The 26,237-nt window shown below is 52.2% G+C and overlaps 1 protein-coding gene across 1 annotated transcript; it reads left to right on the top strand.

Moving 5' to 3' along the window:
• Positions 1-693: 693 nt before the first annotated feature.
• On the top strand, positions 694-15,631 carry KCNN4 (potassium calcium-activated channel subfamily N member 4). The gene is made up of 9 exons (XM_030796144.1): positions 694-1,248; positions 5,518-5,613; positions 7,542-7,969; positions 10,021-10,156; positions 12,331-12,441; positions 12,600-12,718; positions 13,126-13,195; positions 14,450-14,617; positions 15,072-15,631. The coding sequence occupies exons 1-8, from the start codon at positions 1,090-1,092 to the stop codon at positions 14,612-14,614; spliced, it is 1,284 nt and encodes a 427-aa protein (XP_030652004.1). The 5' UTR covers positions 694-1,089; the 3' UTR covers positions 14,615-14,617; positions 15,072-15,631.
• Positions 15,632-26,237: the final 10,606 nt, after the last annotated feature.

Here is a 26,237-nt window from a genome sequence, read left to right as displayed (position 1 = left end):
AGGCATGTGCTTCTTGGATTTCTCCGTGTGTCGCTGTACCTTGTAGGTCTCTGCATGCATCCACTCAGCTTGTCCTCTGACCATACATTTGAATCGCATCACACACCAGAACATGCTGAATCGGCGTGTGTTTTGAATCATCACTGCGAGCACTTGTGTTCGAGTCAGCAGGCACCACCATGTATGTGCAATTCTCTAGGTGCTGGGTGATTGGGGGCTGCTATACGTATGTCCCTAAATGTTGTGTGTCTACATGTATTGGGTTTCATTCCAAGGGTGTGTAGTGTTTAGGAAACTGGGACTGCACAGTGTTTGTGTAGGTGTGTGGTGTGTGGCGTCAGGGCGTCACTACTTTAATATATATTGTGTGTTTGTGTAACACCTGGTGTATGTTGTGTTTGTGTGGCCACAGATGTGCATCATCCTATTTGTGGTGTTTGGGTGTGGCTCTTTGTGTCAGAGCAAGTTGTGACAACTTTGAGTGTAATATTGGTGCCTGTGTGTGGACGGTGTTTGGGTGGCTGTGTGCGCCACGGGACACTGCCTGCTTGCTAAGTGCTGGTGTGTGTCACACCATGTGTGTGGTGTCTGGGTGTGGCTGTGGGTTTCAGAGCTTGCTGGGAGTTGTGAGTCACTCTGTGTAGGTTGTGTTGTGTGCCCTGGTGTGTTAATCTCTGTCTTGGGCCGTGGAATGTCCTTCGGTGTCTGGGTGTGGTGAGTGGAGGTGTGTGTCACAAGGTACAGATCATTGTGTGTGACAAAGCCCATCGTGTGTCTGTGTGTGTCTTTATCCACGTGGATGGACGTCTCTTTCTTGCTCTGCCCCAAGACACACCCTAGCCCCTCCTTATTCTCAAAATGGGGAGCTGGGGAGCCTCCCCCTACCCTGGGGCCTCCCCTGCCCCTCCCCGCCCTGCCTGGCCGTCACCACTCCCCAGAGGGCACAGGGCTCTGCTGTGCCTCAGAGCAAAAGTCCCACAGCCAGCAGAGTAGGCTGACGACCTGCAAGCCACAGTGGCTGCCCTGTGCGTGCTGCGAGGTGGGGGACCCTGGGCAGGAAGCTGGCTAAGCCCCAAGACCCCGGGGGCCATGGGCGGGGATCTGGTGCTTGGCCTGGGGGCCCTGAGACTCCGAAAGCGCTTGCTGGAGCAGGAGAAGTCTCTGGCCGGCTGGGCGCTGGCGCTGGCGGGAACTGGCATTGGACTCATGGTGCTGCATGCAGAGATGCTGTGGTTCGGGGGGTGCTCGGTGAGTGGGGCATGGTGGCTGGGAGCTGGGACTCCTAGGTCTGAGGGAGGAAGGGCTGGGGGCCAGGACTCCTGGGTCTGAGGGAGGAGGGGCTGGGGGTCAGGATTCCTGGATCTGAGGGAGGAGGGGCTGGGGTCTGGACTCCTGGGTCTGAGGGAGGAGGGGCTGGGGTCAGGACTCCTGGATCTGAGGGAGGAGGGGCTGGGGTATGGACTCCTGGGTCTGAGGGAGGAGGGCCTGGGGGCTTGGACTCCTGGGTCCGAGGAGGGAGGGACTGGGGTCTGGACTCCTGGGTCTGAGGGAGGAGGGGCTGGGGCCTGGACTCCTGGATCTGAGGGAGGAGGGGCTGGGGGTCAGGACTCCTGGGTCTGAGGGAGGAGGGGCTGGGGTCTGGACTCCTGGGTCTGAGGGAGGAGGTGATGGTCAGGACTCCTGGTTCTGAGGGAGAAGGGACTGGGGGTCAGGACTCCGGGATCTGAGGGAGGAGAGGTTGGGGGCCTAGACTCTTGGGTCTGAGAGAGGAGGGGCTTTGGCTGGGACTCCTGGGTGCTCCCAGGAGACAGTTGCTGGGGACCTTCTGTGCAAAAGGAAGGGAATATTTGTTTCAGTGTTTCAGTCTTTGAAGATGTTGCCATTAGACGGCCGGAGGTCCAGGACCCCTGGAAGCCAGAGGGTGGCTGATCAGACACTCAAGCCCCCCAAGAGCCAATAAGGGGAGAGGTAGCCCCGGGTTTGGTGAAGGTAGCCCCGGGTTTGGTGAAGGGAGAGTGGAGGAAAGACAAAGTTCTTCCAGTAGGCGGCAGCTCTTTGGTCCTTATCTAACCTCTAATGTTTGCCCAGTGCCTTAGATGCAAAGGACAGAAAAAAACTGCCTTGGGGGTGGGGATGGGAAACGGGAAACAAACCTCTCCCCCGACCTGCCTCCCCTCTCCCACTCCAACCCAGTCTCCACTGTTACCAAGCTCAATTTCTCCCCAAATCTGCATGCTGATTAGTCAGGGAAATAGTGGAGAGGTAGGCTTACAGTGGCCTGGACTCCTAGGTACCAGGGGAGGAGGGGGCTGGGTCCTGGATTTCTGAGTCTTAAGAAGGGGGTTTTGATTGTCTTTGGGGAAGAGGGGCTGACTCTGAAGATGAGTGGTGGGTAGGGAAGAAAGGGGAAAGTGGGATCAGGACAGGTCTCAGCAGGCTCCCGTCACATTCCAGCTCTGGTCAGGCCAGTGATGGGGCAGATCAAGGACAAGGGTTGGAATAAGTGGCTTGAGGGGAGAACAGACTTGCTCAACAGGAAAGGAGGGGCTGGAGACCTCTCTGGCAGAAGGGTTGTGGAACTGGGCCGGTAGGGCCAGCGGCGGGCACTGATTTGAAGATTGGGTAGATTCCTGAGGGTCTGATGTTCCGACTTGGATCTGGAGGGAGTGGTGGGCAGCTCTGAAGTGACCAGGAGCCACATGGAGGGTCAGGCAGGCAGCTTCCTCTGGCCGGCAACGGGCACTGAGGGGGTGGGGCCGCCGAAGTCCATGCCAACAGGAAGCATGGCCGGGGCCTGCCCGTCGCTCCCACGCCAAAGCACCGCACCCAGCAGCTGAGGTGGGAACACAGTGACCCTGGCAGATGGGAAGAGACAGGGTCCATCCTACCCCACCTCCCCCCTCTGCCTTCTCACCCCTCATTTCTTCCTTCCCTCCACCATGGCCAGGCCACCGCCTCTATCAGTGGGACCTTGGGGAAGCTGTTACAACCCTCTGAACCTCAGTTTCCCCATCTGTAAATTGGGATGAGGGTTAAAATACACGACCCTAAGGGTCACCCTTCACCCTTTTTATTTTATTTTTTGTAGAGATGGGATCTTGCTTTGTTGCCCAGGCTGGTCTTGAACTCCTGGACTCAGGCAATCCTCCTGCCTCAAAGTGCTGGGATTACAGGCCTGAGCCACAGCTCCTCAGTCCCCTTTTGAGGGCTCTCTTAATAACATCCACCGCCCCTTACCGCCTCCATCTCAATCTAATGAGCTCATTTCTGCAGAGGACCCAGACACCTGCTCCCCAGGGGGAGGGGCTGGCAGAGAGGCAGGTGCCAAACGCTAGGGAGTCCAAGGGAACCAGATAGAAATATCCAAGAGCACCAGCTGGGGTGGAGGAGGAGGGATGGGGAGAGGTACAGAGAGAGACAGAGACACAGAGATACATGGAGAGAAAAAGACAGAGAGATGGAGACAAAGATGCAGAAAGATAGAGAGGTACAGCCAAAGAGACAGACAAATAGGGCTATCAAGCTACTGAGAAATCCACCAGTGAGAGACACACACATGGCGTTAGAAAAGACAATGGAGGGCCGGGCGCGGTGGCTCACGCCTGTAATCCCAGCATTTTGGGAGGCTGAGGCGGGCGGATCACGAGGTCAGGAGATCGAGACCATCCTGGCTAACACGGTGAAACCCCATCTCTACTAAAAACACAAAAAATTAGCCAGGCATGGCGGTGTGTGCCTGTAGTCCCAGCTACTTGGGAGGCTGAGGCAGGAGAATGGTGTGAACCTGGGAGGTGGAGCTTGCAGTGAGCCAAGATCGCGCCACTGCACTCCAGCCTGGGTGACAGAGCAAGACTCCATCTCAAAAAAAAAAAAAGAGAGACAATAGAAACAAAGACCCTCAAAACACATAGAGAGACAGAAACAACCATCCCTAGAGACAGGGAAATTCAGAGAACAGAGTACAGGCCCAAGTGCAGACAGGTCTGGGATTTGGGGGAAGAGGAAATGGAAAAGTAGAGAGGACCACCAGAGAAGCAAATTGCAGTGTGAGGAGGGGGGCTTGTTGTCTAGTGGTGTGGGGGGTTAAGACAGACTGAAGAAAGAGGCAGGGAACCAGGGAGCCGTAGAAGGTGGGGGAGGGCTGGTGACAACAGCACTATTGTTCTGGTAGGGGGTTGGGGAGCAGGCCCCTGGGGCAGGAAACTGGCCCTCTTCCCCTGCTCAGAGGCGGGGTGCTGGCCCAGCCAGGGGAGCTGGCAGCCCTCTTAGGAGAAACAGGTGCAATGCTTTGTAAGGGCGCCCAGGTGGTCCCCTCCCCCTGCAAATACCCGCCAGGCAGGGACCAACCCCTCTTAGGAAATCCAACAGTCCCAGTCCCCTCTAAATCCCTCTCTCCAGAATTCTAGATTCCTCCGAGGTTGTGCCACACAAAGAGAGGAAAAAAAAAAAAAAAGCAACAACTTCTCCGTGGTTTCTGGAGGCCCTGTGCTTCCGGCCAGATCTGCGCTGGGCTTAGAGCCAGAAGAGGGGTAGGGGTGGCGGTGGGGAGCTGCAGGGGGGCAGAACCGAGGGGGCTGTCTCAGAGCTGAGGCTGGGTCTCAGGGACTCAGCCCTCCGGATGAGACCAGAGAAGGGTGTGACTCAGTCTTTGAGGATTGAATGGTAGTTTCTACGTTCTTCCAGATTTGGGGTTGGGGTTGATTGAAGTTGGTTTCTAGGGCAACACCAGCTGGGTAGGAAGGGAACGGGAGGGGGCACTCTCTAGAGGCCAGATGTCTTTTTCTAGACACCACACACACACACACACACACACACACACAGACACACACACGCACACCTGAAGAACTATTTTTGATGGGAAATGGGACAGGAATAAGAAGGAATGTGAGTTTCAAGGTCCCCCTTCATGGGTATGGGGTCTTGGGAGAAGAGCTGAGGAAGAGGGTAGACACCAGTATCTGGACAGGGTTGTCCTGTTGGGGAGAAAGAGAGCATTCCTGGGGACCAGATGATGGTGTTTTTTTGTTTGTTTGTTTGTTTGTTTGCTTGCTTGCTTGTTTCGAGATGGAGACTCCCTCTGTTGCCCAGGCTAGAGTGCAGTGGCGCAATCTCTCAGCTCACTGCAACTTCCACCTCCTGGGTTCAAGAGATTCTGGTTCCTCAGCCTCCCAAGTAGCTGGGATTACAAGCCCAGCTAATTTTTGTTTTTTGTTTTTTTTTTAGTAGAGACTGGGTTTCACCATGTTGGCCAGGGGGTCTCAAACTCCCGACCTTAGGTGATCCACCTGCCTCAGCCTCTCAGAGTGTTGGGATTACAGGTGTGAGCCACCGCACTCGGCCCAGATGATGGTTTTGAGACTTCTCCAGAACCGACACATCAAGAGGGACTGATTTGCAGAGGAAGGAGGCTAGGAAAATTGGGAATCGAAAAAAAAATGGTGGTTTTGAAGGAAAGGTAGAGGGCCAGGTGGAGGGAGACCTGGGATCTCACACCCCTTTTTCTGTCCCCCCTGACAGTGGGCGCTCTACCTGTTCCTGGTTAAATGCATGATCAGCATTTCCACCCTCTTACTCCTCTGCCTCATCGTGGCCTTTCATGCCAAAGAGGTCCAGGTAGGGCAGGCCCCGCCCCTAAGCCTTGCTCCCTCCAACCCCCTCAGCGCCCTGTCAGCTCACACTTTCCACCCTCGTCCTCCTCCTGATCTGAGTAATGAAGTTCCTCTGCCCTAGATGCTGCGTCCACACCCTCACCCACCCAGATGGGATGAACCATGAGCAGACAGGCAGAGCCTCCCCAACCAGCCCCGCTCTTATAGCCCCAGGACTATAGGGGCATAGTCCCCAGTCCCCCCTTGCACACTCACGGATGCTGAGAGCGCCCTTGCAGCCCTGCTTCCACCCCCAGGCCTCTGTTCACTCTGCTCCCAGGCACTCAGCTTCCCAGATCTCTGTGCTCCAACATTGCATCCCCAATCCAGTCCTCAAGCAACCTAAGGTCCTAGGGGTGCCCACTCCTTTTTTTTTTTTTTTTTTTTTTGAGACAGGGTCTTGCTCTGTTGCCCAGGCTAGAGTGGAGTGGCACAATCTCTGCTCACTGCAACCTCCACCTCCTGTGTTCAAACAATTCTCATGCCTCAGCCTCCCAAGTAGCTACGACTACAGGCAGATGCTACCACGCCCAGCTAATTTTTTTGTATTTTAGTAGAAACGGAGTTTCACTATGTTGTCCAGGCTGGTCTCCAACTACTGAGCTCAAGCAATCTGCCCACCTTGTCCTCCCAAAGTGCTAGGATTACAGGCTTGAGCCACTGCACCTGGCCCGGTCCCAGCGGTGCCCACTCCTAATCACCCTATCTCTGTGCCAATAACCTCCCTCTTGCCCCAGACCCAGGAGCTCTCCCCATCCATACCCCACCTTGGGTCTCACCCAGACACATCCCATCCCCTATTGCCCCATTGCCCCAGATCCTGTTGCTCCATTCCCTTTCCCCTCTTCCCCCTCTCCTATCATAACTTTGCATGTAAAATGGGGATTATCGGCCATGTGTGGCAATTCTCTGAGCAGTGCCTGGCACATAAGAGGTGCTCAGTAACCAGTGCACATTATCATCTTATCATAGAGTAGTTAAGTAGCCTGTAGCCCAGTGCGCCATTGCCCATGGAAGGGACCTGGGCCTCAGTTTCCACATCTATAAAATGGGGGCAATAATAATATCAATCTCACTAGGCTGTGAGCATTTACTAAGTCACAACATGTAAATGTGATAGAGCAGTGCCTGGCGTATCCACAGTGTCCAGTACATGCTGATTTTGTTATTGTTATTGTTTTGTTTATTTTGAGATGGAGTCTCGCTCTGTCACCCAGACTAGAGTGCAGTGGCGTGACCACGGCTCACTGCAACCTCTGCCTCCCGGGTTCAAGTGATTCTCCTACCTCAGACTCCCCAGAAGCTGGGACTATAGGTGTGCACCACCGTGCCTGGCTTATTTTTGTATTTTTCAGTAGAGATGGAGTTTCACCATGTTGGCCAGGCTTGTCTCGAACTCTTGACCTCAAGTGATCCACCCACCGCAGCCTCCCAAAGTGCTGGGATTACAGGCGTGAGCCATCGCGCCTGGCCCATGGCTTTGTTATTGCTGATGTTATTATTACAGTTATTAGGCGTGTCAACCGAAACGGGAGTAGGAGCGAGCTCCAGGCATGTGGAATGCAAGTTCTAGGGAGGCAGGGGGGTCTGTTTGGTTCACTGTGCATCCTTAGCACATAGAACAATGTCAGGCACACACAGTCGGCGCTCAGTCAGTGTTCAAAGGCTGGAAGTGGACTGAAACTAGTGGGGTGGGTGGTGGGGAAGGAGGAAAAAGTGGAAAGATGTCTTCCTCAAGTCCTGTCCCGCTCCCTCCCTATCCTTCTCCCGCCCTGCGCTATCTCCCTCCCTCCCGGCCAGGCGGGCACACCCCACTTATCTCAGGGCGCAGGCAGGCGCGGGCCGCCGCCTGACTTGCTCCTGACCCCTCCCTTCTTGGCCCCTTCCCGGCAGCTGTTCATGACCGACAACGGGCTGCTGGACTGGCGCGTGGCGCTGACCTGGCGGCAGGCGGCGCAGATCACGCTGGAGCTGGTGGTGTGTGGGCTGCACCCGGCGCCCGTGCGGGCCCCGCCGTGCGTGCAGGATTTAGGGGCGCCGCTGACCTCCCCGCAGCCCTGGCCGGGATTCCTGGGCCAAGGGGAAGCGCTGCTGTCCCTGGCCATGCTGCTGCGTCTCTACCTGGTGCCCCGCGCCGTGCTCCTGCGCAGCGGCGTCCTGCTCAACGCTTCCTACCGCAGCATCGGCGCTCTCAACCAAGTCCGCTTCCGCCACTGGTTCGTGGCCAAGCTTTACATGAACACGCACCCTGGCCGCCTGCTGCTCGGCCTCACGCTTGGCCTCTGGCTGACCACCGCCTGGGTGCTGTCCGTGGCCGAGAGGTGAGGGTGCTGGAGGCATAGATGCGCAGGGGAGGGAACTCCGGACAGCCACGGCGGCCGTCCTGTGCCGCGGTGCAGGTTGAGGCCCCCTAGGACCAAGCAGTGGAGAAAGTTCACACTTTGACCCCTTCTCCTCTTGCTGGCTGAAATTTGCCCACACTCCCATCAACTGGGGTGAGAGAAACCAACAGACAAGCCCCCAGCTAGTCCTCCACCTGTAGCCTTCAGTCTCCCCAAACGCATACACAGACCCTAGAAAGCCCTTCCCTTCCGGCTGCCTGACCTCTGCCTCAGGTTTCCAGGCCATCTGTTCGGTCTCCGAACCTATCTCTGGGACCTGCCTAAAGGGTTGCCTGTGCCTTGGAGGAAGGGGACATATTTTCCCAATTAGCACGGAATGCAGTATAGGTAGGTGCTTTCTGTGACCCTAGGAAGGGGATGATTTGGAACTGTCCTGGAAAATAATTCCAAGCAGGAAATTGGAACTAGATCCTGGTTGCCAGCTAGATACTGTGTAACCCGATGCCGCGCCTCAATTTCTATCCCTTACAGAGAAAGAGGTTGGGAGTGATCTCAGCCAGTGGTCCTCAAAGTGTGGTTTCAGGACCAGCACATCACCTGGGAACTTGCGAATGAAAACTCTCAGGTCCCTTCCAGACCTACTGAATCCTGGAGGGTAGGGCCAGTGATCCGCTTTAGCAAGCCCTCCAGGTGATTCTATGGCCCAACCAAGGTTGAGAACCTCTGGTCTAGTGTATGTGGCAAAGATCCTTGAGGGCAGGAGGAGAATGAGAAGATCTGCCTTTAGATCTCTCCTCTCTGAGCCTCAGTTTCCTCATCTGAAAAATGGGTGTCACGTTCCACCATCTGTAGTCTCCCTGACAGTTCTTTTTTTTTGAGATGGAGTCTCAATTATCCAGGCTAGCGTGCAGTGGCACAATCTCTGCTCCCTGCAACCTCTGCCTCCCGGCTTCAAGTGATTCTCTTGCCTCAGCCTCCCTAGTGGCTGGGATTACAGATGTGCACCACCATGCCTAAGTAATTTTTGTATTTTTAGTAGAGATCATGTTACCATGTTGCCTGGGCTGGTTTTGAACTCTTGATTTCAAGTGATCCTCCTGCCTAAGCCTCCCAAAGTGCTGGGATTACCATGCCCGGCCTCTGTCATGATTTTAAACTCCTTCACCTTCCAGGATCTTAGTTTTCACAATTGGGAAATTGGTCAGAATCAGGATTAATGAATGATCCCCCCACCATGTTTCTCATCTGAATGATGGGAGAATGGGGAGGAAGTCGAAGTTCCAAATTCCAAGGCAGAAGTCCTGAAACTAGAATGTACTTCAGAATGAGGGGGTGGGGTTTATGAACAGTGCAGATTCCATCTTCGCTCCTAGAAACTCTAACCCGGTGGGTCTGGGGTGTCTGGGTCCCTCATGAATGAAGCTTTCCCTGCTGATCTTGCAGCAAGGAACTTGTGGACAAAGTTAGACAAATCTCAATGCTTCAACCCCTTCCAGGGCTGGACTTAAATGTCTCCTGTGAAGTGAGGGGAAAGGAAGGCCAAGTCCCACCAAGCCTTTTTAGAGTCCTTTTTGGTCCTGATAGGGCCACTTCTGGACCACACAGCATCTTTGTGGAAATTAGAAAAATATACCCCTTCCTCTGGGTGGATGTAGCCACCAGTCAGGGTCTGACTGGGTTTTGGCCCCCTCTCGACTCTCCACCCTCAACCACATGCTCTGAATGCCACAGCAGCCCGGGTAGCCTAGCTGAGACCATACCGGCATTGGAATTGGCCAGACCCAGTCTCAAATCCCAGAGTGGCTAAGCAACTTGCCCAGGTCACACAGCAGAGAGGAGGCCATGCAGGCTTTCCAAAGCTCAAAACTTAATGGCTTTTTGTCCAGGTGATTCTTAGGACTATGGGTGTATACTGGGAGGGGAAGGGAGGGAAGCAAAGGGAAGGGAGGGGAGGGTATAGAGGGAAGGGGAGTGAATATCATGGAAACCTCCATGGTGGGGTTTTAGAACTAACCCCCCCTTCCCCATAGGCAGGCTGTTAATGCCACCGGGCACCTTTCAGACACACTTTGGCTGATCCCCATCACATTCCTGACCATCGGTTATGGTGACGTGGTGCCAGGCACCATGTGGGGCAAGATCGTCTGCCTGTGCACTGGAGTCATGGTGAGTACAGCCGCCCTGGGGACATGATCCCTATCCCAAACTGGTCATCCTCTGGCCCCAGGAAGCCATGATTAAATGGGTTCAACACAGGCTCTCAGGGACAGCTCCTGAGAAACTTGAGTGTCTGGGGCCCCCACAGCCCCATTCTCTCTTCAAGACCAAGATACTCACCTGTAATCCCAATATTTTGGGAGGCCAAAGTGGGAGGATCACTTGCCCAAGAGTTTGAGGTTACAGTGAGCTATGATCGTACCACTGCACTCCAGCCTGGGTGACAGAGTGAGACCCTGTCTCTTAAAAAATAAAATAAAAAATCAGACCTAGGAATCCAGCCCCTAAGTCCTTGCTCTCTCCAGAACCTAGGGCCCCAGTCCTTATCCTCCTCAGGGACCCAGGCTCCTGACTTCGCAGCCCCATTTTCTTCCAGAACTCAGAAATCGTCTCCCAGCCTCCAGCAAGGGTGTAGAGTCCAGTTATCAAGTGCATACCTGTGGGGCCCGGCTACCTGGGTCCAAATCCTGCGGCTGCCACTTCCTGGCTGGGGAGCTCAGGCGAGCCACATGATCTCTCGGGGCCTCACTTTCCTCATCTATAAAATGGGGATGCTGACGCTAGTGTGCTCCTCATGGGCTTGCTGAGATGATTAAATGGTTCAACTACGTAAAGTGCTTCCAACAGTGCCCAGCCCACAGGAGGTGCTAGGTAAACAGGTCTGGGGGTGCCCAGGCATCCAGCCACCCCACACCAGCTCCTGTGCCCTCAAGGATGAGGCAGAGGCTCTGCAGCCTGAGTCAGCCTCTTCCTGAACCCCGACATCCGCCTCCTTCCCTCCATAGACCCGGTCACTCAGGTCCTCCCACCCAGCCCTGGCCCCCATCTAGAGACCAGCACCTAATGTCTTGGCCTTCACCTCCCTGCAAGACCGGGTTCCCCTCACCCTCGGGGACCCAAGCCACCAGCACCTAGCCCAGATGTGGGCCCAGGAAGGACATATTCATCCCCGCAATCTCTGGGTGCACAGGTGAAGGACGTGGTGACCTCCACTCCCCCAGTGGTGAGTCTTTGGAGCAAGGGAAGAGGGGCAGAGACTCAGGGGCCTGCAGCACCGCTCAGGACCTCCTCCCTCATTTGACAAAAGGAGAAACAGAAACCTAGAGAGATACGGTGATGCGCACTTGAGCTCACAGCCTGCTCCTGGCAGAAAGGCTCCATGGCACAGTTGAGCCATAATAGCTTACTTTTACGGAGCACATACTCTGTGCCAGTCTCTGCCCTACACTCTTGCCAGGAGTAATTCATGAAATCCACCTAGTAACCCTGTGAGGCCATTTCACAGATGAGACACTGAAATACTGAGAGATTAAATAACTTGCTCAGAGCTGGGCTTGGAACCCAGGCAGTCCCCTGGAGCCAGCATTTGTGACTGGAAGTTGTTCTGAGTGATCGAGAGCTGAAACTATAGGGTGGGGGATGCTTCCTAGGAAGATTCATTCTAACTTGGGGACAGGTGAGCAGGTGCCACAAGCAGCTGGGAATCGCCAAGGCCTTGAAGGGCCAGGAGCATTGGGAGAAGGAAGGGAGGAGAATGAGTGTGCAGAGGAAGATGCTCAGGGAGGGCAGGCAGCATGGAGCCAGGGCTGAGTTGTCCGGGTGGGAGGTGTAGACCTTGGAAGGCCTTGGGAGCCAGGCTGAGAAGTTCAGGCCGGTGGAAGCCTAGGAGATTAGAGGGGACCAAGGGGGTTAGGGGAGGATGAGTGGGAGGCTGGAGATGGTCCAGGAGAGAGAGGACAGGGCTGGAGCTAGGAAGAGGTTGTGGGAGTGGGAGAAGGATGGTCGCCCCCCCCACAATGCAATAGCTGACCACATGAGCAGTGAGGACCCCGAGGCCTGCCCCTGGCTCAGAACCCAGCCTTCCTCTCACTCCTCCAATCATATCCTTCATGCAAGAGGCCATCCTGTGGGTGTGAATACTACGCATCAAATTTGGGCTCGGACATATGCGATTTATGATTCTAGCTCCACCACTCTGAGCTGGGTCCTTGGCTCTCCTCTCTGAGCCTCTTTGCTTGTCTGTCAACTGGGGATAGTCGTGCCTGCCTTCTGTGGCTGTTGGGCGGGTTCAAGGAGGGAGTCGGTGGCACAGCCTCATGCCACAGTGCCTGTTGTTCCCACAGGGGGTCTGCTGCACAGCCCTGCTGGTGGCCGTGGTGGCCCGGAAGCTGGAGTTTAACAAGGCAGAGAAGCACGTGCACAACTTCATGATGGATATCCAGTATACCAAAGAGGTGAGATGGGCATATGGCACCCATGGCACATCCCTCTTCCAAGAGGCAGGAGTCCAGGCCCCCCCGCTTCCCCTAGGACCCAAGAGTCCCAGCCCTAGCCCTGCCTTCCCAGAACCGTAAGGATCTATCTCCACGGACACTGTGCCACCCACCCCCAGATGAAGGAGTCCGCTGCCCGAGTGCTACAAGAAGCCTGGATGTTCTACAAACATACTCGCAGGAAGGAGTCTCGAGCTGTCCGCAGGCATCAGCGCAGGCTGCTGGCCGCCATCAACGCGTGAGGGCCGCTTTGTATGCACACATGTCCATGTGCACCCATGTCCAAGTCACCTCTCTGCACGGCTGTGTGTGTGCGTGTCCATGCCTGTCCAGGTCAGGACACCCAGGTGTGGTCTCACTCAACAGCCTGTCCACCTGGATCTGACCATGCATGACTCTAGGTGTCTGTGCTGGTTTGTCTTTGCATATCTCGGCGTGTCTGTGGACCTGGGGACCTGGGTTTGTACTGGGGATGGGGGCTCGTGGGGAGGCAGGGTGCATCCCCTCCCACTCTTTCAGCTCTTTGACAACTTTTTTTCTTTGTTTCGTCTCTTCATGTGCCTCTCCTCCCTTCATTCCACCCCTGAGCTACAGCTACATTCAGGGACCAGGCTTGTAAAACTGACTCCCCCCTTCTTCCCACAGCTTCCGCCAGGTGCGGCTGAAACACCGGAAGCTCCGGGAACAAGTGAACTCCATGGTGGACATCTCCAAGGTACTAGGATCCCGTGGGAGGAGGTCTTGAAGAAGGGGGAGGTTGGGGCCACAGGGAGGGAAATCTGGCCCTAGAATAGGGAACCCTGGCAGGGGCCTGGCACACACAGGCTGTCAGTAAAGGTCTGTGGTTGAATGAAGGAAGGAAGGAATGAATGATGCAACACAGAGCTTCTTACATTCATGAAAGGCACAGATCCCTTACAAACTGAAAAAAAAAAATTGCACAAAGAACTCCAGTGTTTGGTTTCAAATTATCTTTATTGTTAAGTTACTTACATGTGGACGGATATAAAATTCCTTCCAACTACAACTCATACAATAAAACCAAAGCAAATTTACAAACCAAGCCCATAGATGGCAAAACCAATACAATTAAAATGAACAACACTGACAAGGACACAGGTGATATTGTTTCTGTAAAACTCAATCTCTGCTGCTCTTGTGGAGGGGTACTCAGGGCCACAGGGACTTCCATGCAAGTTTGCCTGGCCAAGGCATGACTCAGCTACCCGCCCCCTTCTTCTGCTGAGACCACTTGATTTCGCCAGTGCTCAGGGACAATGATGTCACAACACCCCCTTGGCCTGGCTCACAGCATCTTCTGCTTATCCGGTGGCCTTTGCTTTTTCTCGTTAGCCCACGGCCGTTCAAACAGTGGCCCCCGGCACCAATGCCATGGTAAGCACGGTCACAGATGCAGGCCCCAAAACTGCATGGCAGGTCTCAGTGAGGAGGCGGTGGCCCAGGTATGCAGGAATTGGCAGGCGGTAATTTCTGAAGGTTATCAAGCCGAAAACATAGAATTCAAGAATTTCTATAGAAAATCCACAAACCCTCGGCGATCAAGCAGTGAATCCTAGCCAGAGAATGCAGTAAAAGACCATGTGGATTTGGAAGTCAGGCATCATCCATGCTAGAAATATTTAATGAGCACCTACTATGTTCTAGGTCTTATTTCAGGAGCTGCTTTGGGCATGTCATTTAATTGTTCCATGCCTGTTTCCTCAGCTGTAAGACGGGAACAGGATTCCCACTCCCTGTGGCTTTTAGGAGGATTTTAAACCATATAGGGAAACACCTGGGCAGGTAGCTGGGAAGTGGTAGGTGGTCAATACATGGTAACAGTTATTATTGAGGGTAATCCTCAGAGGACCATAAGGATGTGGTCAATATTGGTTCCATTGCCTTACACTATGGAGCAGGTGGGGGTCGACCCCAGCCCCGACACTTCTGATCCTCTCCTCCCACCCAGATGCACATGATCCTGTATGACCTGCAGCAGAATCTGAGCAGCTCACACCGGGCCCTGGAGAAACAGATTGACACGCTGGCGGGGAAGCTGGATGCCCTGACTGAGCTGCTTAGCACTGCCCTGGGGCCGAGGCAGCTTCCAGAACCCAGCCAGCAGTCCACGTAGCTGGTGAGGGGGCTGGGACTTGGGCAGGAAGGCATCCTGGAGGAAGGGTTCCTGTGGCCAGCACCCTATGTGGCTAAGGGGGCGGGGGATGGCTGGGAGACAAGGCCACCTTTTCTCTTCAGCTCTGGCACTGTCTGGAGGAAAGGACTCAGTTCGCGCCTGGACTGGCAGTGAAGGAAGATGGTGTACCCTCTCCCCTTCACTGACCCTTGATGCCCTTCTCCCGCTTTGCTTGGTCTCTCTCTCTCTCTCTCTGCCTGTCCTGGGCACATTCTCTGGCTCTGTCCATCCAATGTCTCTGTCTAAATGCCCTCCTGCCCCCTGGCCTTGGGGGCCGGAAACACCTCCCACCTGTCTCCCACTTCTGCCCACCGGTTTCTGTCTGCACCTCGGTGTGTCCCACTCCCACTCTCCCTCTTCCTGGCCTGCCTCTCCATCAGTCTCTCTGTCTCTCCAGGACCCACGGAGGAGGAACCAGGCTACTTTCCCCAGGATTGAGGTGATGGACATTGTCTCTGCCACTCCTGACCCAGCCCTGAACAAAGCACCTCAAGTGCAAGGACCAAAGGGGGCCCTGGCTTGGAGTGGGTTGGCTTGCTGACGGCTGCTGGAGGGGACACTGGCTAAAGTGGGGAGGCCTTGGCCCACCTGAGGCCCCAGGTGGGAACATGGTCACCCCCACTCTGCATACCCTCATCAAAAAACACTCTCACTATGCTGCTATGGACGACCTCCAGCTCTCGGTTACAAGTGGAGGCGACTGGAGGCCGGACTCCTGGGTCCCTGGGAAAGAGGGTACTAGGGGCCCGGATCCAGGATTCTGGGAGGCTTCAGTTACCGCTGGCCGAGCTGAAGAACGGGGTATGAGGCTGGGGCGGGGCAGGAGGTGGCACCCCCCTGGCGGGACAACAAAGAGGACACCATTTTTCCAGAGCTGCAGAGAGCACCTGGTGGAGAGGAAGAAGTGTAACTCACCAGCCTCTGCTCTTATCTTTGTAATAAATGTTAAAGCCAGAAGTTGCCATTTCTCTCTAAACATATCTACACTCCTAACTGGCAGACCATCCAGTGGAAGACTGTTGCCTTGTCTGAACCTGTCTCAGAGGTCTCCTCCTCTAAGTGCCCTCCCAGCTCTGCCAGTTGAGCAGTCCTCAGCAATGGTCCCCTGCCCAGATCTGAGGCAAAGAGCAATGGCTTTGAACTCAGACAGATCAGGGTCCAAATCCTGGTTCTGCCATCCACTGGCTGTGTGATCTTGGGTAAGTGGCTTCACCTCTGAACAGTTTACCTCACCTGTGAAATGGGACTACCTCCCCATGGAACTGCTGTGAAGATTAACACACGGAGTAGCCCAGAGGCATTTAGTAGGAACCAAACATGTGAGAGAGAATCTTTTTTTTTTTTTTTTTTTTTTTTGAGGTGGAGTCTTGCTCTGTCACCCAGGCTGGAGTACAGTGGCGCGATTTCAGCTCACTGCAACTTCCGCCTCCAGAGTTCAAGCGATTCTCCTGCCTTAGCCCCCAAGTAGCTGGGATTACAGGCACCTGCCACCACGCCTGGCTAATTTTTGTATTTTTAGTAGAGATGGTGTTTCACTATGTTGCAGATGCTGGTCTTGAACCCCTGGGCTCAAGCAATCTACCCGCCTCAGCCTCCCAAAGTGCTGAGATTACAAGCGTGAGCCACTGTCCCCGGCCAAGAATCATTTTTATTATTGTTTTTGATTTTCACACACAATGTGTGGCTGCCCTTTTTCTGATTTTTTGTTGCTTTTCTCCCTCTATTCATGCCTTACCAGAATCTAGATGACAACTCACCAATCAAGAGACTAACAGAGGCCCCAAACCTCCCCAAACCACCCACATACCCGTTTCACATCCGCTCAAGAGAGGATGTGAAAGGGAAGGGGGCAAAGGAGGGGGGCTGGCACTTCCAGAGGCCCTGCTGTGTGCCCAGCTCTGTTTATAAGTCACCATAACCACTCTCCTGACCCTCCTTACCCCACTGCACAGATGTAGAAACCGAGGTTTCAAGAGGAGCCAGGCCTCCCCTCAGGCCCCCAGCCGGAAGCTAGGAATCCGGGCTGCAAAGCCCAGATTCACACCCATCCCGCCCCACTGCCAAGGTGAGTCAGAGGCAGAGTGGCCTCGGGCCACAAACCCAGGACTGACTTCCCGCCGCAACTTCATTCCAGCTTGAGGGGCTGATTCATTCTTGCTTCCCTCCTCTTGAGGGGAAGATCAGGCTGCGAGTCATCCTTTTCTGCTGAGCTATCTTTGGATTTCCCTTAAAGTCCACAGCCAGCCTCGCCCCTTCATCCCTGAGAGCTAAATTGGAGCCTCCGCCACCCACTGCCACGAACTGCCCTTCCTCTGGAGGCCAGCCCAGCTGGGGAGTAAAGGCGGGGGGACTCAAGAAAGGAACTGGATGAGACCTCCAGATATTGCTGACACCCTTCCCCTGCAAGAAGCCCTCCTGGCAGTGTTGCCAAAGCCCCTGCCAAACTCATTCTTCTGGGACGTCTCTTTCCTTGCCTCCTCTCCCTTTTAGCTGGCAAACTCCTTCCTACGCCTCCTTTAGGCCTCAGCTAATATGCCCCCTCCTCCAGGAGGCCCTGTCTGATACTCCTATAGCCTCATAAACCTATCCCTATCACAATAGTATTGGGTCTGGCCAGGCATAGTGGCTCACGCCTGTAATTCCAGCACTTTGGGAGGCCGAGGCGGGCAGATCACCTGAGGCCAGGAGTTCGAGACCAGCCTGGCCAAAATGGTGAAACCCTGTCTGTACTGAAAATACAAAAATTAGCCAGGCGTGGTGGCGTGTGCCTGTAATCCCAGCTACTCCGGAGTCTGAGGCAGGAGATCACTTGAACCCAGGAGGCGGAATTTGCCGTGAGCCAAGATCGTGCCACTGCACTCCAGCCTGGGTGACAGAGCAAGACTCCATCTCAAACAACAACAACAACAACAACAACAAATTAGCCAGGTGTGGGGGCACACACCTGTGGTCCCAGCTACTTGGGAGGGTAAGGTGGGAGGATCACTTGAGGAGGCTGGGAAGTCGAGGCTGCAGCGAGCTGTGATCGTGCCACTGCACTCCAGCCTGGGTGACAAAGCGAGACCCTGTCTCAAGTAGTAGTAGTAGTAACAATAATAATAATACTGGGTCAAGCACCACGCTAAGCCCTTTTAATAAGTGACCTCACAAAAGGAGGCAAGGTAGGCACTGTTGGTCCCATTTTACAGATGAAGTAACTGCCCGAAGCCATAGCAAAGCAGTTTAGAGCCAGGATGTGACCCAGGCAGCCTGGCCCCAGAGCCCCAGCACTTAGCCACCTGGCCCATTCAGACACTCAGGAGACCATCACATTGATTATTTTCATTTTTGTTCACAATTGCATCTTCAACACCAAGGGCCTGACATAGGCAGGGCCTCAGTGAATGTCATTAAATGAACCCTCTGAATGCCTGGGATGGCCTGAAGCCATCCCATGTTGGTTTCAGCTGAGGCAAGGTCAGAACCAGTGAAAAGGGGCTTTTGACTAAGAACCTAGGAGAACATACAAGAGATCCTGTGTTCTGAATTATCTTGGATCTGCCCTGGCCCACCTGCCCTCATTCTCCACTGTGGGGCTCAGGCCTGGATGCCCCCACTTCTGGCAGGTTTTGCACCCGCCTCACCAAATCAACACTTCCTGAAGTCCCTGAGCCAGGAGCTGGGCTGCAGACATGAATCAGAGGGCTCTGTCCTCCAGAAACTCAGGCTCATGGTGATTTTGGCTCCTTCCCTCTCCTATTTCTGTTCTGCCTGCACTCTCATGAGGACTGGGTGGGGGAAAGGAGGTCCAGAGAGGGCAGGGGCTTCCCAGGGTCATACAGCCAGTCACGGGCCTTTCCCCTTCGTGAATCCCCCAACTGCCCCTGAGGACCTTTCTAACACCCACCCACTTCCTATTCCTCCTGTCAAAGTCTAGCTCTGAGTCCAGCTCTTTTTTTTTTTTTTTTTAGAGACAGAGTCTTGCTCTGTCACCCAGGCTGGAGTACAGTGGTACAATCGTAGCTCACTGCAGCCTCGAATTCCTGCACTCAAGTGATCCTCCCGCCTCAGCCTCCCAAGCAGCTGGGACTACAGCTGTGTGCCACCATGCCTGGACCTCTTTTTTTCTTTAACTGACATATATTTTAACATACAGTAAAGTACACAAATTTTAAATGTAATCTCAGTACATTTTTTCAAATACATTCACCTGAGTAGCCATCACTCAGCTCAAGCTAGAAGTGTCTAGCCCCCTAAAGCTGTCATTTCCCTCCTAGCCAACAGCACCCTTCATCCCAGGAACCACCATCCTGACCTATCTTGATTCCTTTTGTTCAATTTTGAACTTTGGAAGGAACCCTGCTGCATGCCCTGGTGTGTATCTGTGTCTTGGGCTGTGCAGGATGGTGGTGAGATTCAGCCACATTGCTCATCCTTTTCATTACACAGTAGTATTCCATTGTGTCAGTATGCCCACAAGCCTCACCCGGGGGACTCTGCAAGCTCAGTATCTCCCCGTCTTCTGGCCTCCCCCTCTCCTCCCTGTCCTGGCTGCTCAGGCCACTAGGCTCCTCTTCCTTCCCAAACTGCCTGCTGCTCTTCCCTCCTTCTTGCCCCATCCACTTAGAATAAAAATAAACATCACTAACATTTATTCAGTTCGTTTTTGTAGGGACCACCTAGGGTGGTCTCGAACTCCTGGGCTCAAGCGATCTTCCCGCCTTGGCCTCCCAAAGTGCTGGGATTACAGGCAGGAGCCACCATGCCCAGCCCAGTTATTTATTATGGTCCATAAAGGAAGCTGTATCATCATCATCAACACCAGACTGGCAGTCCAAAGGCATGCTTTAAGCTTTTATGTTGTGTGGAATAGCTGCTAACATACACAAACCAGGAGAGTGCTTTTTATAATTTGGAGGGGGTGTCAAATGATAAAACTTTCCTTCCTTTTTCCAGGATGAGCTGGCCCTTCTTCAAGTCAAGTCTAACCCCCTCTCCACTTGTACCCTGTCCACACCTCCTCAAAAAACTGAGCTCCAAAGTCTCCTGGTCTCTTTTCCCTCTATCATTCCCATTTGCACACAAACATACTATAATTTCTCCCATCTTATAAACATCCCACTGGAACTTTCAGAAGCATTTTAGATTCTCCATTTTCCCTAAAGTTCACTATTCGCCAAACTGCAAAATATCTGTCGCTCTGTCACCTAGGCTGGAGTGCAGTGGCATGATCTCGGCTCACTGCAACCTCTGCCTCTCAGCTTCAAGCAATTCTCGTGCCTCGGCCTCCCGAGTGTAGCTGGGATTACAGGCGTGCACCTCCACCACGCCCAGCTAGTTTTTTGTATTTTTAGTAGAGACGGGGTTTCATTATGTTGGCCAGGCTGGTCTCGAACTCCTAGCCTCATGTGTTCTGCCTGCCTCTGCCTCCCAAAGTGCTGGGATTACAGATGTGAGCCACCAAGCCCGGCCATAAAGTTGGTTGTAAACTCCTGCTACGTAGAATGACATAAAAGACTTTCCCAGACATAAAGAGCTAAAGATGCCAGACACACGGAAGACATGCTCTAAGATTTCATTCGCATGAAGTTCAAAAACAGACACAACGAATCTCTGTGCCTGTTTTTGAAAGGCATTAGATGGGTGGTTGCTTCTGGAGCGGGGAATTGACGGGGAAAGAGCACAAGGAAGACGTCTGGGTGCTGGAAATGTTCTCTGATTAGTGGTTACATGGATGCATAAATTTGTAAAAATTCATTGCCTGGTACACTTAAGATCTGTGCCCTTTATATACTTTACCACACTTAAGTTATACTTCACCCAAAAAGAAAATAAAGAAAAATAAGTACTTATACATTTTTCCTTATAGATACTGAGGAGGTTCCATAACACAGTTAGATGGGGGATCAAAAGCCATGTCTTTTCCATGGTGGACCCCACATCCACCTCCAGCTGCTGCCCCACGTCTCTGCTCCTTAGTCCATTATCTTCTCTTTGGAATCCTTTGCTCCCATGGCGCCAGGCCATCCCCTCTCCTGACACTCCTGGCTCCATCTCGCCCCTCTCCAGGATCCTGGCTCCTACATGCAGGATGCTCAGGCCTAGTCCCTGCTCTCTTCAACCTCTCAGCCTAGATGATCTCAGCAAATCACAGCTTTAAATATCATCTATAAATAGGCAGCTCCAAAATTTAGCATACTTGTATAGTTATTAACAAAATGACAGGTTATCTGTGATTTTCTTAAAACAAACAAAACTCCAAGGGGTGGCAGGAAGTGTGCTTATATGTGGGAGGGAAAAATAGAAGACATAAGACAAGAAAAATGCAGATGTCAGTCAATATTGGGCGATGGGTATGTGGGAGTCTTTTCATACCATAATATCTTTGTGCGTATTTTTAAAATTCTGTAGTGACTGTAATCCCAGCCTTTGGGATGCTGAGAGGGGTGGATTGCTTGAACCCAGGGGTTCGATACCAGCCTTGGCAGCATAGTGAACCCTCATCTCTAAAAAATTAGCTGGGTGTACTAGAGCATATGTGGTCCCAGCTACTTGGGAGGCTGAGGCAGGAGGATTGCTTGAGCTCGGGAGGTGGAGGTTGCAGGGAGCCAAGATCGTGCCGTTGCATTCCAGCCTGGGTGACAGTGCAAGACTTTGTCTCAAAATAAATTAATTAATTAAACTAAATTCTGTAATGAAAAGTCAGAAAGTCTTTATCTACAAACCCCGGCTTTTTCCCCTAACTCCAACCACTTATTTGATGACCAATGTGCATCTCAAAGTTAAGAATTTCAAAGCTTGTTGATTTCCCATCAAAAGTATTTTTCCTCATCCCAGTAAAAAGCCAAAGTCTTAGGCCGGGTGTGGTGGCTCACGCCTGTAATCCCAGCACTTTGGGAGGCCGAGGCGGGTGGATCACGAGGTCAGGAGATCGAGACCATCCTGGCTAACATGGTGAAACCCCGACTCTACTAAAAATACAAAAAAATTAGCCGGGCGTGGTGGTGGGCGCCTGTAGTCCCAGCTACTCGAGAGGCTGAGGCAGGAGAATGGCATGAACCCAGGATGCAGAGCTTGCAGTGAGCCGAGATCACGCCACCATACTCCAGCCTGGCCGACAGAGCAAGATTCCATCTCAAAAAAAGAAAAAAAAAAAAAAAAAGAGCCTCAGTCTTCAGGCAATTGGCCAGGCCCAAAACCTCTAGAACTTTTTTTAATGCTGCAAATAACATGATGTTTTAATATATGTACACACTGTGGAATGGCTAAATCAAGCTAATTAACATATGCATTATTTCACGTATTTTTTTTGTGGTGTGAGAAAACTTAAAATCTATTATTTTAGTAAGTTTCAAGTATATAACACATTGTTATGAATTAGAGTCACCCTGTTGTACAACAGATCTCTAGGATGACTTTTAAGTCATCTCTGATTCATGCTTCCTCTCACACCCCACGTTTAATTTCTTGGCGCTACCTTCAAAACAGATCCCAGTTCCTGACCCTTCTCAACTCATTTATCAGCACCACCCTCTTCCAGAACCACTATCCTTTCTCGGCCAGGCAAGGACACCAGCTTTCTCATCTCCTGCTTCCGCCCCTGCAGGCCATTCTCACAGCAACCAGCACTGTTTTCATTGAACATTTTTGCACATAGCTAATAATTATGTGGTTTAAAAAAACAACAACGCTTTTTAAGTCCCCATAGCCCTGACCCACATCTGTCTATAACCCTCATCCCTATAGGCAATCACTGTTAATTTTTGTTGTTCACTGGAGAAGTCTTTGTAAACATTCATTGGAACAAGCCGGTGCTTGTTTGCAGCCCTGCAATGGCTTTGTTACATTTGGAAGTAAATTCCAAATGCTTACCATGGCCTATAAGACTTTATGTAAACTGGTCCTGTCTACAGCTCCGTCTCTAAATAATCCTGCCCTTCTGTCCCTCCCTTGCTCTGTTTCAGCCACTCTGGCCACCTTGACCATCCTTGGACAGCCAGGCCCACTCCCACTTTGGGGTCTTTTACTGGCCGTTCTTCAGCATCTTTAGATGGCTCATTTCCTGACCTTCCTTAACTGCATTCAGGCCTCTGATCAAATGTCACCCCCTCAAAGTGACCTTCCCTGGCCACCTGTCACTCTCTGTGACCTCTATCACTCTCAATTCCTGTAACCTGACTATTTTTTTTTTTTTTTTTTTTTTGAGACGGAGTCTCGCTCTGTTGCCCAGGCTGGAATGCAGCGGTGCGATCTTGGCTCACTGCAAGCTCTGCCTCCCGGGTTCACGCCATTCTCCTGCCTCAGCCTCCGGAGTAGCTGGGACTACAGGCGCCCGCCATGACGCTTGGCTAATTTTTTGTATTTTTAGTAGAGATGAGGTTCCATCATGTTAGCCAGGATGGTCTCGATCTCCTGACCTAATAATCCGCCCACCTCGGCCTCCCAAAGTGCTGGGATTACAGGCGTGAGCCACCGCGCCCGGCACCTGACTTTATTTTTAATTGAAAAATAAAAATTGTATATATTTATGGTGTACAACATGTTTTGTATATTTATACATTGTACAATGGCTAAATCAAGCTAATTAACATATGCATTCTTTCACATATTTATCATTTTTGTGGTGAGGAAACTGAAAATTTATCCTCTTAGTAATTTTCAAGTATACATTGTTACTAACTATAGTTACCATGTTGTGGACTGGATCTCTTGAATTTATTCCTCCTGTCTAAATGAAATTTTGTATCCTTTGCAATGTCTTCCCAATCCTCACTCCCAATTTACTTTTCTTCCAAGCATCCTTTATCTGATGTCATCTGCCCCACTAGAATATCTGCTCCCAAAGGGCAGGTGCTCTTCCTACTCACTACAGGATCTCCAGCCTATGGCTGTGCCTGGCAGATGACTAGAGTTCCATAATTCATTCAACATATAAATGAAAGAAACGAACAGAGAAGTGAAAAAGAGATGAACAGGGCCAGGCGCAGTGGCTCACACCTGTAGTACCAGCACTTTGGGAAGCTGAGGTGGAAGGATTGCTTGAGCCCAGCCTCGGCAACATGGTGAAGCTCTGTCTCTACAAGAAATACAAAAATTAGCCGGGTGTGGTGGCACATGCCTGTAGTCCCAGCTACTCAGGAGGCTGAAACAGGAGAATTGCTTGAACCTGGGAAGCTGAGGCTGCAGTGAGCTATGATCGTGCCACTGTACTCCAGCCTGGGTGACAGAGGGAGATCCTGTCTCAAAAAGAAAAAACAAAGACATGAACAGATCATTTGGCAATGCCTCTCAAAATTCCCAATGCGCATACCCTTTGACCCAGCAATTCTACTTGCACTTCAAATGAGATAGTCTGCTGACAATACTAACATATACATGTAGTCATGTGTACAAGGATATTAACTGTAGCATAATCTCAGCACTTTGGGAGGCTGAGGCAGGAGGACTGCTTGAGCCAGGAGTTTGAGACAGCCTGGGCAACATAGTGAAACCCCATCTCTACAAAAAATAGAAAATTAGCTGGGTGTGGTAGTACATGCCTGTGGTCCCAGCTACTCCTCAGGCTGAAGTAGGAGGATTGCTTAAGCCCAGGAGGTTGAGGCTGCAGTGAGCCACAATTGTATCACAGGACTCCAGCCTGGGCGAGCCAGCAAGACCATGTCTGAAAAAGAAAAAATTAGAAAACAAAAACACACACACAAACCCCAGCAGTAAATGTTTGTAAGAGCAGAAGTTGAGCAACAGTCTAAATGCTCATCAATAGAGAAAGTGTTAAAGTATGATATATCTCCAGAACAGCATACCACGCCACTAATACAAAAGGCAGCTCACTGGGTGCCTGACCGTACTGCTGACTCATCATCAGGCTGGCTCCCCGGTGCCAGGGAAAAAGTGTAGACTTGCTCTGGAGTGAGACAGGCTCGGGTTTGAATCCAGGCCCTGCTGCTTCCTGGCTATGGGGACTTCGGTAAGGCCCTTCTCTCTTCCAGGCTCATTTGTCTACATCTGGTTTTTTGTTGTTTTTTTTTTTTGAGACAGAGTCTCACTCTGTCACCCAGGCTGGAGTGCGGTGGTGCGATATCAGCTCACTGCAACCTCCACCTCCCGGGCTCAAGTGATTCTCGTGCCTCAGCCTCCCCAGCAGCTGGCATTACAGGCGCATGCCACCACGCCCGGCTAATTTTTGTATTTTTAGTAGAGATGGGGTTTCGCTATGTTGGCCAGACTGGTCTTGAACTCCTGAACTCAGGTGATTTACCTGCCTCGGCCTCCCAAAGTGCTGGGATTACAAGCGTGAGTGACTGCGTGGGCCAACATCTGTTAAACAAATTAGGGGAGAAGGTTATAGTGATGTATGTAAAGCAGAGAACACACAACCTGGTACACAGTGGGTGCAAGGTCAATGCCAGGCCTCTTCTTTCCCTCTTTTAAGAAAATTCCCTTCCTTCCTTTCCCTCCCTCCCTCCCTCCCTTCCCTCCCTCCCTGCCTGCCTCCTTCCTTCCTTTCTCTTTCTTTTCCTTCCTTCCTTCCTTCCTTCCTTCCTTCCTTCCTTCCTTCCTTTTCTTTTCTTTCTTTCTTTCTTTCCACGGTCTCCCTGTTGCCCAGGCTGCAGTGCGGCGGCATAATCTCGGCTCACTGCAACCTCCCTGCTTGGGCTCCCGGGATTCTCCTGCCTCGGCCTGCCGAGTGCCTGCGACACCACGCCTGGCTGGATTTTGTATTTTTGGTGGAGACGGGGTTTCGCCGTGTTGGCCAGGCTGGTCTCCAACTCCTGACCTCCAGTGATCTGCCCGCCTCGGCCTCTTGAAGTGCTGGGATTACAGACGGAGTCTCGCTCACTCAATTCTCAATGTTGCCCAGGCTGGAGTGCAGTGGCGTGATCTCGGCTCGCTACAACCTCCACCTCCCAGCCGCCTGCCTTGGCCTCCCAAAGTGCTAAGATTACAGCCTCTGCCCGGCCGCCACCCCGTCTAGGAAGTGAGGAGCGTCTCTGCCCGGCCGCCCATCGTCTGGAATGTGAAGAGCACCTCTGTCTGGCCGCCCCGTCTGGGAAGTAAGGAGCGCCTCTGCCCGGCCGCCCCGTCTGGGACATGAGGAGCGCCTCTGCCTGGCCGCTGTGCAACCTTCCAAGTGTGAAGTGACAGCCTTCGTTGTAGAATGAATGAAGACACTGCCACTGATTATATAACACCTTGGCAGCTATCTCAAGTTGTTGATGGAGGAGGTATTGGAATTATAGAAGAAAGCAAACACACAAATTTGACTAAAGGCGATTTTGTGACTTCTTTCTATTGGCCCTGGCAAACCAAGGTTATTCTGGATGGAAATAGCCTTGAAAAGGTGATGTATCTATGAACGTATCTGATTTTTTTTCCCTGTATAATTCTTACTTTGTGCATTTGATATTCAGTTGTGTTTGTAATCATGGAAAAATAAAAGCATATTTAAAAAATAAATAAATAAATAAATAAGTAAATAAATTCTACCTCTGAGGGTTGCCCTGATGTGAAACTGGCAATCGTGAGTGATCTGGGGTTGAGAAATTCAGATATGGCCTGAGCGGAAGAAGTAAAATTGGACACT

This window comes from Nomascus leucogenys, chromosome 17 (genome assembly GCF_006542625.1).
Source record: "Nomascus leucogenys isolate Asia chromosome 17, Asia_NLE_v1, whole genome shotgun sequence".
Classification (NCBI taxonomy): domain Eukaryota; kingdom Metazoa; phylum Chordata; class Mammalia; order Primates; family Hylobatidae; genus Nomascus; species Nomascus leucogenys.
Note: the sequence above shows the minus strand (reverse complement) of the source record. Positions and strands in the feature narration are given on the sequence as shown.